Source organism: Phalangium opilio, unplaced genomic scaffold (genome assembly GCF_054372755.1).
Source record: "Phalangium opilio isolate 3A_F unplaced genomic scaffold, DU_Popi_V2 ptg000209l_1, whole genome shotgun sequence".
Lineage (NCBI taxonomy): Eukaryota > Metazoa > Arthropoda > Arachnida > Opiliones > Phalangiidae > Phalangium > Phalangium opilio.
In genome coordinates this window covers 7,358,623-7,371,382 of record NW_028324217.1, presented here as the reverse complement: position 1 = coordinate 7,371,382, position 12,760 = coordinate 7,358,623, and the positions used below count along the sequence as shown (strand labels likewise).

The 12,760-nt window shown below is 36.9% G+C and overlaps 1 protein-coding gene and 1 long non-coding RNA gene across 2 annotated transcripts in view; both read left to right on the top strand.

The window, feature by feature from the left end:
• LOC149618785 (glutamate receptor ionotropic, NMDA 2B-like) overlaps nucleotides 1-12,343 on the top strand; it is a 274,821-nt gene extending 262,478 nt beyond the window's left edge. The window contains exons 13-15 of the mRNA XM_089853956.1: nucleotides 10,127-10,362; nucleotides 10,434-10,615; nucleotides 11,247-12,343. Coding sequence (XP_089710082.1) covers nucleotides 10,127-10,362; nucleotides 10,434-10,615; nucleotides 11,247-11,415 — 587 coding nt within the window. The 3' untranslated portion in view covers nucleotides 11,416-12,343. The remainder of the gene's footprint in view (nucleotides 1-10,126; nucleotides 10,363-10,433; nucleotides 10,616-11,246) is intronic.
• Nucleotides 995-4,839, top strand: LOC149618786 (uncharacterized). Its single transcript, XR_016375581.1, has 3 exons — nucleotides 995-1,868; nucleotides 1,933-2,614; nucleotides 3,630-4,839. It is a non-coding gene; the product is annotated as an uncharacterized LOC149618786 (long non-coding RNA).
• Nucleotides 12,344-12,760: the final 417 nt, after the last annotated feature.

Sequence of the window (12,760 nt, the reverse complement as noted above, 5' to 3'; positions counted from 1 at the left end):
AAGATTAGTAAACAATCATTTCGGCAAAAGATAATATTAACTATGAATGGACTGTTAATATTAAAGCGCATGATCAAGATGGCGATCAATTACATCTCTGGAGAATGAAGAGTACCTACACTCACTTTAATTACTATTGGTTCCTGAGCTTGAATGGGCATGTAGTGAATAAAAATCTAAAGTACGAAAAATGCTCTTGCCAAGTGGAGGTCTTCAATAACCAAAATAAAGTAACGATTCGCAAGGAATACATGAAAGGGCCAAAGTTCAACGCATTCGACTTTACCTACATGTTCTTCCTCGGCTATGAACAATGCGTTAGTTTGAATAAAGAGATTGAAATCCTGATCACCTTTACCACCTGCGACGAAAAAACGTTGATCGAAGGTGAAAAGGCATTGTTGGACAACGGAATTCTAACAGACACGATCATCAAAACCATGGATCAGGAATTTCCTTGTCACAAGTTCGTCTTGGCATCACGTTCCGAGTATTTCATGAAAATGTTCCAAACTGATATGATGGAAAGTCGAACGAATACCGTCAACTGGACTGCGGTTTTTGACGCCTCGGTGGTCAAGGATCTGTTGCATTTCCTCTACACTGGTCAGCAACCCCCCAACATCGTTGAAAACCATTTTGCATTATTGGAAGCCGCTCACCTTTGTCTTTTACCCGATTTGAAGCGCATGTGCGCAGATAGCATACGGCGAAATATTTCCGTGCAGAATGCTGCTTACGTACTGCAGTCAGCGGAAATATACGAATCAAACTGGCTGAAAAGAGAAGCCGTCCAGTTCGTGGTTGCGCATTGGAATGACGTATTCGTTACAAATTTCTACCAGCAATTGGAACCGGGTCTTTGCAAGAGATTGCTGACTAGCATTTTCGAAATGTTGGCGAAAAAAGATCTTAATGATAACTAATGAAATCACGGTGTGCATTTAAATGTTAAGTGTTTCATTGGGTTTTTACTTTTGCGCTCTTTAGAGCTGCGAAAGTATTGTTCTGACCCTTGCTGGCAGGCTGGGCGCCTTTTCTATCCCCCATTTCCCCCTTTTTTTCGCGTACTCGTTCGGATATTTGCAACTAAATAAATATTTTGAATTTCAAATTTCCCGCGAATTTTCGACTCGAAATTCACCCGTAGTTCACCTCACACCTCATAGGTGGCGTAACGTATTTAATTTCAATTGAAATTATTTTCCCGTCGGCGCCGGGCCTCGAACCCGCGATATCCCAATCCATACGAGACGTCAGTGAAGACGCCCGGCCGCGCGCTCTACCACGAAGCCACGCTTGCTTGTAATATAAAGCGAGATAAATTATACTGAAGAGAAGAAAGAGAGAGTTAGGATATGGACCCCCCCCCCCCACCTCCCCGACGCCCGCACTTACTGCGTGGGTTTAGCGGGAGACGAGAGAGAGAGAGAACTGTGCAACTGTCTGGCTTTAGATATGGACCCCCCACCTCCCCGACGCCCGCCACTGGATGCTGTCGAATATATATTGTATCGCGCTAGAGGAGGAGAGACAGTTGCTTGCAATTTTTTTTTGCAATTTATAATTATTATATATCTTTTTAATCCTAGGCAAGATTAGATTTCTACTTGGGAACTTAAACATTACAATTAATATTATCATATTAATCAAAAAAGAAATTAAGGTTCTCCCCGACAGAAGGCGCGCTAAGCAGAGAGAGTTTTCTAATTTCACCAATGATATCGTTTTTTAAGACTCGTCTGCTTAAAAGTTAGGCAGGTTGATTTACTAATAAAATTAAATGTATTAACAAAATGAAACTCGAGTCAGCGTTTTAAAACTATAACTAGTTTGGGACGGAGGTACCATTGCTCACTATTTGTTTGGCAAGTTTAAAATTAAATGATCACTTAACGGAACTGACATAAAATAATAGGTAGATTTTTGCAGAATTAAATTGCAGATTCTTTGCAAAATTAACTAATCATTTTGGCAGTTTCCGCTCTCGCTGGGTTCATCTACTAATAACAGTTACGTAAGTGATAATTATAAAAATAAAATCAACAATCTCATAAAATCAACAACTCAAAATATAAAATGAAATTTATGATCAAAATGAATCTAATTTCAATCAACGACAAACGGAATCAACGTGTTCATCTCTCCATCCACGGAAATATGAAATTTCTACATGAAACATGAAAGTGCTATCAACCTAACAATTTTTAGAAATGTAATTTTAATCAGTGAAACATACTCATTTAAAGTTAACTAATTTTAAGTCGCTAATTTGATTATTATATTTAAAAAAAATTATATTATTTAAGTAATAAATTTAACGATGGTGTTGATAGTACCAATAGAGTATTCAAGGATTGATTACGTTAATATCAACATATCAAACAAAAAGTATTTAATTATAATTTGGAATTTCAATTTAAATTTATACAGTTTTTTAAATGCCCATTGAGATTCAGAGTCTGTCACTGAATGTTGAAGATCTCCAGTCTCTGCCAAGTGATTTAAATTTTCAGACCCTCTCTGTGGGAAAGGGGGAATTAAATTAACGAGACTTACAAACTGACATCATCCTTAAATTAAATAAGGATTATAAATGAAAATTTAAATCAAGGTATTTAAGGTTTAATTAACGTTACTTTGAAAGTATCAAATTAAAAATTTACAACTTAAGCTCATCAATAAAAAGAACATTAAGATAATTATTAATAGGCATAAACAATCATCAATAAAAAGAACATTAAGATAAATATTAATAGGCATAAACAATCATCAATAAAAAGAACATTAAGATAATTATTAAAAGGCATGGGCATGGACAATTTTACTCGGACCCCATGTCCCCGACTCCCCGTCTCCCCGTCCCCCCGTCCCGATACACTAAAGACCGAGGCTTAAACCTCGTAGCTCGCGGCCATCTTTATTGTTTACATCATGGGCTCGTCACTACAGGGTAGGAAATAAGACAGGTTTACAAGTCCCAAACCAGTTTATTAATTGCTCGGACCAGTTTATTTATTCCAAAAGTTGGGGTCAGTGGTATCAGGGAGCACTTTATTAATTAGGGTTTTTGGAAAAAATAGACGGTGGGACCAGTTTATAAATTCGGGGTTCCTTTTTAGAATTTTTCTATCTCAACTCATTTTCTACCAATTCTACTCCTAGGTAGTTAGTACTCCTTGGCTACAACTTCCCTACAAAAGTTTTGTATTCTATTGACTATTGATCTTGTCTAGCGTCTATACTCTAGAATGAGTCTCTTGTAGTCGACAGTCTAGACCATAGCCAGTACTAGTTGTCAGTAATCGTATTTCTCAGTAGTGCATGGTCACATTACAAGATTTTGATCTGGCTTACTGATAGCGAGAGAAGATATTGCCGCTGAATTTATGGAAAATGCAATAAGGAATAAGGCTAGTTCAGAAAAGGATTAAGAACTTCAAATATCATTAGACATGTTGATTGATATTTAGTGGCAACTAGTTGAAAAATTGTGATAAGAAATAAAAGTTAACTGTTATGGATTGTTATATGCTACTTTTTCCTACAGTAAAAAATTCAAATTCAATTAGAATTTCCAGCTTCTTTACTTTTGTGTCTTTACGTGCTTTTTATTCTCACCATTTTAGAAATTTAATTTATAGTGGGACCGGTAAAATAATAATTAATGCGAGGGTCACTGGTCCCAAGGACCACCACCACATCCGCAACACCAATTCGCCGCAACCCACTCCGAAACAGACGAGCGCCTGAAAGGCTCAACCTATGAGACAGCAGCTAAACCAAGTTTTCACCATAATAACAATAACCTCATGAAGGACAGTATAAATAATGAGTTTAAACAAACTTTTCACCATAATAACAATAACCTCATAAAGGACAGTATAAATAATGACTTTAAACAAACTTTTCACCACAATAACAATAACCTCATAAAGGACAGTATAAAATAGTGACTTAAACAAAGTTAAATCTGAATTACAATCTACCTCATTAAGCTCAACCAAACTGTTACAAATGCATAGCGCAATATTACAAGTTGCCAATGATCTTCGAATTTTATTGTTAAACCCTCACATTATCTTAAGACTCATACAGTCACTGGGTTTTAATCTCACGGGAGAGTATTGCTATATTCGTAATTCCCGCCTATTCCAAACACAACCTAGATGGCGCCCCATCCTCAGATATCGATTGATTGTAACCCCCATTTTCTAATTGTCGTTTACCAGGCAAATTCAAGGGGGGCTGCCATTGCGTCTTAGTAGTTTTTGATACCGCCATCTAGCGTCGAAGTAAAGCGTAAAATTCGGTATTTTTGTCTCTTTAAACGTCGGTGTTTAAAGCCATCTAGCGTTCAAAAGCAGGAAGTTCAAAACCTTCGTCTGAAATCCTTTGGCTCGGTGAATCCGATGATTTGAACATATTTTTTAATTCTCATTGGTAATTAGTAAGTTTTGAAAAGTAAAAATGGCAAGCTGGGGTAGAACATGTTCCGTTCTTGGCTGTAAAAGTAGTGATAGGGATTTAAGGGAGTGGAGATCATGGGTTTGCAAACTTCATTCGGGACCTGACAAAGGGTTAACTCTGTGTCATAAAGATTGTTGTTGTCCGCGGCCATTTTTAAAATACGGAATAAAATCAAAGTACAGAATTCGCTCATTAGATGGCGATTACCAAAAACTACTCACAATTTAAAAATGGGAGGTAACCTCGTACATCGCGTATAGGAGAGAACACTCCTCGCTTCTTTATCCGCACTCAAGCGGCATCCTTGCCACCCAATGTAACGAATGACCATAATCATATGGTAGAATAAATCTTGGATATTGATTAGTATATCTAGCCTAATTAATCCACCAAGACTTGAACACTACAGTTAATTACTTATTTAATTAAACTGTAAACCAAATTCTTACTAGATTGGTTTTATTCATAATCGGAATGCTATTTTATAAACAATGGAAAAAAAACCTGAAAATTATAAATTTGTCGGGGTCAATGAATATAGTAATACTAATTCTAGTCACTAGAGGGCGCGCAAAAGTGTAATCTGGCCGGGGCCATCTTGTTTTCTTTGCTTAGTAATAATAGTTTTTGAGCTATATAGCATTCCAAATTAATTTTTTCTAATTTTTTTTTCATTCAAAAGCTTTCAATAAATTCCATAACTATCAATTCATATTAAAGTAAATATGAATTATGTCATTTTCGTGTTGGGTTCAAAAACATTCGTTCTGATGATTTTGTAAGACTGTGGCTGTTAATATTCGTCCACTCATTAAACTTGCAGTAACATCTTGTGTTCATTTAAATGTTTAAGTGTTTTTTTTTCTTTAAGTCTTCTAGTTTATGCATTGTTCCTAATATCAAAGTTTTTGAGCTATATAGCATTGCCACTTATTTTTCTCTTATTAACAACATTAAACATTTGAAAGTTTTTTTCAAAAGCTTCGAATAAGTAGCATAACATTGTATTCATATTAAAGTAAATATGAATAACGTCAATTTTGGTGTCGGGTTTAAAAACGTTAATTCTAACAATTCTGTAGGAGTGTGGCTGTTAAATACTCGTCCAAACATTAAACTTGTAGACACATCTTGTTCGAATTCGCGCAAAATATAATGTATACGGTTTCATAAGAATATTAACGGCATATTTTTGAATCATAATGGTTTTCTTGTGTAGGTTTTTATATTAACGTTAATTATGATTTAGTTTAGCGTAAACGCTCAACATTGCAGTGTTTATACGAACGTAGAAAGCAGGGAAATTGGATGCAAGTGCAATTAAAGTCAGGCAAAATTCTATGCATCCTGAGAAATCAGTTATAATCATAACACTAAGGAAAAAAATCTGGGCGCCTGCGAAGTTTTCTACCCTGTATACGTTCAGGGAGACGTAGAAGAGGATATACAATGTTTATTGTTGGGTGTTTTAGAATCTTAATACTGACAACGACGCATTTCAGTGTACCTTGCTCCCTTCAGGGACTCCACATGTCAGGGAGTTTCAAAATGGGTCCAAAAAGTCATGGAAAAGTCAGGGAATTTTAAGAATTTCAACAAAGTCAGGGATTTTGACTAAATTTGCTAAAATATCTGCGGTTCACACATCCTGTTTTTATCTCCGTTTTAGCGATATCACGTTTCATAATATGTTTATTTATATCACCCCTTCTTATTGGGCCTAAAAAGCGTCCAGGAAAATGTAGAAAATGTTCAACGGAAACCTGCAAAATTCATTGAATTTGAATCTGAAAATTTCGTGTGAACTCTATTCCTCGGTAGGCGAATGTTAAGTGTTGCCGCGTAGCGCCTTTGTATTTGTATGAAAACAAGCTTCTCTCTTTAATACATAGGGGCGTCCTTTACGTTTCCGTACCATACGACCCTGCTTAAACGCTAAGGATACTGGGTGGACTTCGGTGCGTTAGGTGGGGTACAGAGGAAACATAGTTTTTGGCGGTTTCTACTCCATCCCTCTCTCCTTCAAGGTTAAGAATGATTTAGACTCAACTAGTGAGTCCGGTCTCCTTGTGTAAATGGTATGAATCCTCCTAGTCTGTAAACTATGTATAGCCATTCTGAAAAGAGCTTAAAATATTTTCTGCTCCCTGTATATGATGGAGTGGAGGGGTTAGGCTTTCGTTCATTGCGTCTGATGGGAGTTATTTTAAGTCTCTCAGACTTAATTTGAGCGTTGATCTTTAGAGTGGTTACGGTGGCATTTTATTTGATTGATATTAATGTATTAGACCAATGGGAATCGTGAAATTGGAAAGGAAAAAAAAAGAAACAGTACCAGGGAAAACCAAGCTTGAAAAAACGCATTAGGTGTGTACCATTAGAAGTAGATTAATCTGAGGTTTTAAAACAAGTTCTTCTTGAAGGCCGAACTCTGTTCAAATGAAGAATTGTATTATACAGGAATGAAGTTTTAAGGTGAAAAAATTATAGACTTCAGCACAGTCAAAAAATATGAATTTTGAATAATCGAAATGTATCGAAACTATAACAAGAGTTGAATAGATACGTGTAGTTCAATGGTTGATTACAGTATCACAAGAGGAAGGTTTTAGAAGTAATGTGGTTGAGTTATTTCGAAAACAACCACTTCATGGAATTGGCGCTGCAATCTCGCAAAAAAAAGGACTCCACGAGGAGTCTTTGTATCTTGGTATCACGTGATGTCTGTGACGTATTTCAAATAATTTTTACCCACCCACCGATGCCTTCTTTGCAGACCCTTAAAGCCTTTAAATACCGTGTTAATATAGTAATATAGCTATCGAATTTATATCAGAAACACCAGGGATAAGTTTCAGAAGTAGTTTAGTTGATGAAGTCCTCAAGTCTGGGTTCGCGAACCCCCAGCCATCAAGTCTTTAAATAACGTGCTTGTCTAGACAGGTAACACTTTAAATAAACATACCTTTTTTGAATGTAATAAAAAGTAAGCATGAAAATAATTCATTCGGGTGTCGAATTGTCTATGTAGACAGGAAACTCTTCCATGTTTTCAGTCCATCGCAAGACCCGGGTATACACTGGGTAGCTTACTTAGTAATCATTGTCTGTATTTGCGCAAATAACTAAATATACAGACTTTATAAAATATTTTAAAAGATATTTAACAAGGTGGAAAAAAAAAATTTGGATAAACATCTTATTTTTATGTAAGCAAATTACCCTTTGAAAATTAAGTCGGCGGAAAAAAGTTAAAATTTAATTTTTAAAAAGAATTTTCATTCATTAACGGCTGTAGACCCCCAAGGGAGAAACTCATTAGTCAAAAATTTCGGTTTTTTGAAAAAACAAACTATATTCTTTAGTGAAGGGAGCTCCCTGTCGTACTCAATCTAGGTAAAGACGTTCTTAAATTTATATATGTTCTTCCTATGATGCATTGTCGAGTGTTGAAATTCGAAACTATAACTAAAAGATACTAGCGGAGATCTGTTTCAACGCTAAGCAAGCGTTAAATCCGGGTTGAATGCAGTATGGTTTTAATTGATGATGAGTCTTTAAAAATGGCGGGCATGAAAATTAACCAACTCTTCCTTCTTATTTTTATTTATCAGTATAGGGTAGCGGCAATAATGAAAAAACTCCTCCTACCAAGCGTCAGACCTCCGCTTATCCAACCATCTTTACTCCCCCAAGAGCCTTCTACTTTATATAAACCCTCCACCGTGTAGATGTAAATGGGAGGAGCCTTCTGAAGCTCCGCCCCTTTGCTACTTCCCTATTAGAAAATAGACATATTCCTCACTCGTACCACCGAGTCCTCGATTCATATATTTGGTAATTAGTAAATCTGTATTTTAGCAAGCACACATTTACCCAGACTGAATACGGAAACAAACTCCCTACTTTTGTCTAGTTTAAGCAGAAGTAAGATAAGGGACTAGAAGTATCGAGGTAACCAAATTCTTCACTTTGTGAAAGTGAATATTCTTGATAAGACACCAACGGTTGGCCCTCTGGTAGCGGTTTCTGAATTTCCCCTCCAAAACGTGAGACCCTCGCGGTGGTAGACGGCTGAAATAGATTTAAGCACCCGCGTCTGTGTTCCGCGGCTTTAAGTTGAGGGGAATGGGGTAGGAAATGTTTTTGCAACGCGACCAATTTTTTCTCTCTAGTGTAGGGGCGATGGAAGCGGCATAAAATCCTCAAATTTGTTCACGAATGCCAGGATCTACTACCAATGCTAGAGCACTTTACTTCTAGTCCTTTATGTTACTTCTGGTTTAAGGATAAATTTTCCAAACATTTCTCCTAAAGAAAATCGTACCCTTTAAACAAAGTAAGTTTGCAATATTGTGAAAGCTATAGCTTGCCTTAATACGTCTTTACGACATTAATAAAGCATTTGGTTAACATCGTAAGCCTTATCAACACTGCAAAGTAAATTAAGTAAAGAAAAGATGGAAAGGGATTCGAAAATCTTTTAAAAATATAAAGAGAATTTTCCCGACTGGAAATTCCAGGACAATGTAAAGTTACGAGGCCGGAAAAATTTATCTAGCGAAAGAAGTTTCTGAATCTGATGGCGTTAATTTATAGTCCTTGGAAATTTTTCATCCTTCAAAAATTCCTAAGAGATTTAATCCTCTCAAAATGTCAATATATCGACAGATTGTTATCGAAATACTCGAAACAAAGTGGAGACCACAGAATATTTGGACATATTTGCACCGCATTAATTATTTTAAAAATATAAATACAAACTTAACAAATTCACGAGATAAGAGAACAAAGAAGATAAGTAACTGGGTGATGCATGCACAGTGCTAAATTTTTCAGTTCATAAGATATGTTCCATAAGTTTGTCACTGGTTACTGGGAGCTTGTCGTGAAGTGATTGAAGTAGGTCATAGATTCGAGGTAAATCGACGCCTGGTGAGGTCTATTATCCAACCTTTTCATGTTATGACTTGCGATAACTACAATACGCACTTCAATCTGTATCTATATAAACCTGACTGACTGACTGATAATCAACGCCCAGCCCAAACCGCTTGCCCTAGGCGGCAGAAAATTTGCAGGAACGTTATTCATAAGTAGTAGACGCGTACCGAGAAAGATTTTTCCAATCCGCCGCCATCTTAAAAAATAGCGCGCAGAAATGTAAAAAATCTTCTCTATGCAACAAAGTCCGCGCGTTTCAACCGATTTCACAAATATTTAGTACACTGGTTTCCTTTAACCTAGATTGGTCTTTTGGGTTCGATTTGTTGCCATCTTTATAAATGGCGGCCATAAACTTAAAAGCCGTTCTTTATGGAATAATGTCCCCATGAAAGGTAATAAAAAATGTGCCGACGGGCTGACGGGCAACGCCAAGTGCCTTCGCTCCTAGGTGCTACAAAAATATTAGTCATCAGTAAAATCTACCCATTCTTTATATCATTTTGATGGAAGATCTCACTACACTCGAGCGACGCCGCGGGTAACAGCTAGTCCAATACACGTGTAAAAGGCTTAATAGACGTTAATGCTTGAAGGGAAAACAATGAACATGCTACTTGTACTCATACAAGTACTCTAAAATGCTTGGGATAACACGATTTTAGTATTATTAGTATTGAAGGATCTCTTTTTGTTTCTTTCATATGAACAGGTGATTTGGAGCGTCTCCAACGATTTTGGTTGCAAGGTGCTTGTAAACCTAGCAAGCACAAGCGAAATGCTAGCAACCATCTGGGGATTAGTCAATTCATGTCCGCGTTCTTGCTGCTCGCGTCCGGTGTCCTGTTCACTGTCTTCTTATTGGTCCTGGAACACATCTACTTTCGCTACTTCCGGAAGCACCTCGCCAAGCAGGACAAAGGTGGTTGTTGCACTCTGATGAGTTTGGTAAGTGCATGAACCTACAACGCCCATAACCTAACAATCCGCGTGTTAAATTTGTATCTCGTTTTTCACAGAGTATGGGCAAATCCCTGTCATTCCGAGGAGCAGTGTTCGAGGCAACGGACATGATCAAATTTCACCGCTGCAAGGACCCGGTTTGTGACAACCAGCTCTGGAGGACTAAGCAGGAGTTGGACATGGCGAGGAGAAAAATACGAGAATTGGAGAAAGAGTTACAAAGGCCCATTTATCCCAAGTAAGTTTCGTTTTCACTTGGGCTAATTGACGCAACAGACAGTGGAGCATAAAGACGAGCGTATTTGTACTGCACCGGTAATCCAGCAAGAAAATCACAATAGAGCTATCTCAGTTGTGACGTCACGAGCTTATGCTTTGGCAGCGAGCGGCCATGTTTGGTACCGCTTTGGTTCTATCAGGGAGGAGAGTAATAATGTGAATAGGCGGATTGGTTCGCTTCGTGGATAAACTCGTCTCTCTCGCCGCGGTGTCCGTGCGCATGCGTCAAAATTAAAAACCGGCTCTGAACTGGAAGTGGGAGCTGGCGGTACTTTAGTAACCGACGCCACTCGCGCGTGCGCGTTAGCTAAAATTGAGGGAGAGAGACATAAAAATTCCTACCTTCCCTTTTCCCCTTCCATTTATATTACTGCTTCTTTAACATTAGACTAACACTCCCTCTCAAGTCTTTCCTTCCTGGTTTTATGGAAAAATAGCTTGGGTGACTAAGGCTTCTAAGATAGCTCTATAGACTATTGGGAATGCCGGTATTATAAGGCCCTACGATAGACCCATACTTATGAATTTACAGGGTCACCTTATTCATTTGAATAAATTAATAATAAAAGTATATTTTCGTCCATAAACAGCGTCATTCCCGAAAACCTTCTCAGACCTCGAGACCTAACCCGGAACTACGTCACAACCAACGAAGCTGGTCGCTTCTACGTCACTTCCCCTTGCTGCCCCCACCATCACAGACTTCCCGCTCATCGTGTTTACAGAGACGAAATCGCGGAAATTGAAACGGTGCTATAATTAACTTTGAAATTTAAATAATAATTTAATGATTCATTTAAATTTACTAAAATAAAAAAAATTAAAATTAAAAAGAATGCTTGTCTTCTAAATAAGTCCACTTGCTGAAAATTTAAATCCCCAGTTAAAAAGAATTTATTCGAAAATCATTTGAAAGAAGAAAATATTTCAATTACCCAGCCATAAGGTATCACACTAATAACCCTTATAAACCCAATGTGTTCCAAAGGCTACAATTTCGACAAAATTTTGATTAAAAAATTAACTCTTAACCAATTTTCAGCAAAGAGGCCTACAATTCAGTTACAGACTTAAAAAGGAATACATTTCCTATGTAAAAAGCTTCTTATCTTGGAAAACGCGTTCAATTTAAGAATGAAACTGAAGAAATAAAGCATTCTAATGTGGGGGATTATAATAAAAAGTGATTTTCTATAAATGACTCAAATTTTTTCAACATTAAATAAAATAACGAAAAATGTATGGTGTACAAAAGTGTTATGGGAAAAAAATATGTATTTAAATATTGTTAAAAAAAGAAAATAAAAAATTAATTGGAATCGTTAAAATTTAGACACGCGAATATAGCGCGATCTATAGTTAATTAAAAAAGGGTTAATTAATTTGAAATTTTTCATTCGAAAGAGTTACAGCTCAAAATTTTGAACGTTGTCTGAGAGATAAATGGGTGTTAATGAACTGAACTGAACTCAAAGTACAGTTTTCAGTCAAAGAGATAAGGGTTGTAAATTAAGTAAAAATTTGGTGAACTAACAAATATTTATAAAGATCTAAAATTGACCTTACCTCTCAGACAAGTTTAATTAGTGTTAAGTCAATATAGGCCAAGTCAAAAAGACGATGAAAAAATTATCCCAATGGTGTCACAAATCTAGAACACCAATTGAATTGTACGAAGACATTATCAGGAAATATGAATTTAATATGTAGCCCTCATTTGATATTCGGTTGCCTCTGTAGTTCCCAGTTGCCATGACTACCTCTTGTGCATCGTTCTGCGCATCACAGTCTTATCTAAGAATAGAGTCTCCCTGATTTTGTTTATTAATTTGTAATTCCCCGATCACGTGACGCGTTGCTTCTTCCAACGGTTTGCGCCGCCTAAGAATGACATGCGCAAACGAACGAGTTACGGTCTGCCCCTTGTTTACCTTGACCCTTCCCATAGGCTAGTTCATTATCCAATGAAGAGCTCAAGCCCTTATGGCGTAGACGAAATTTTTAAAAGATCTTATTGGCTTTTAAAGGAAGAATGAAAAGGGAATTTCTTTTATAGACTTTTTTAGTAATTATAAGACCAATCTGGATAGTGAAACACTACAAG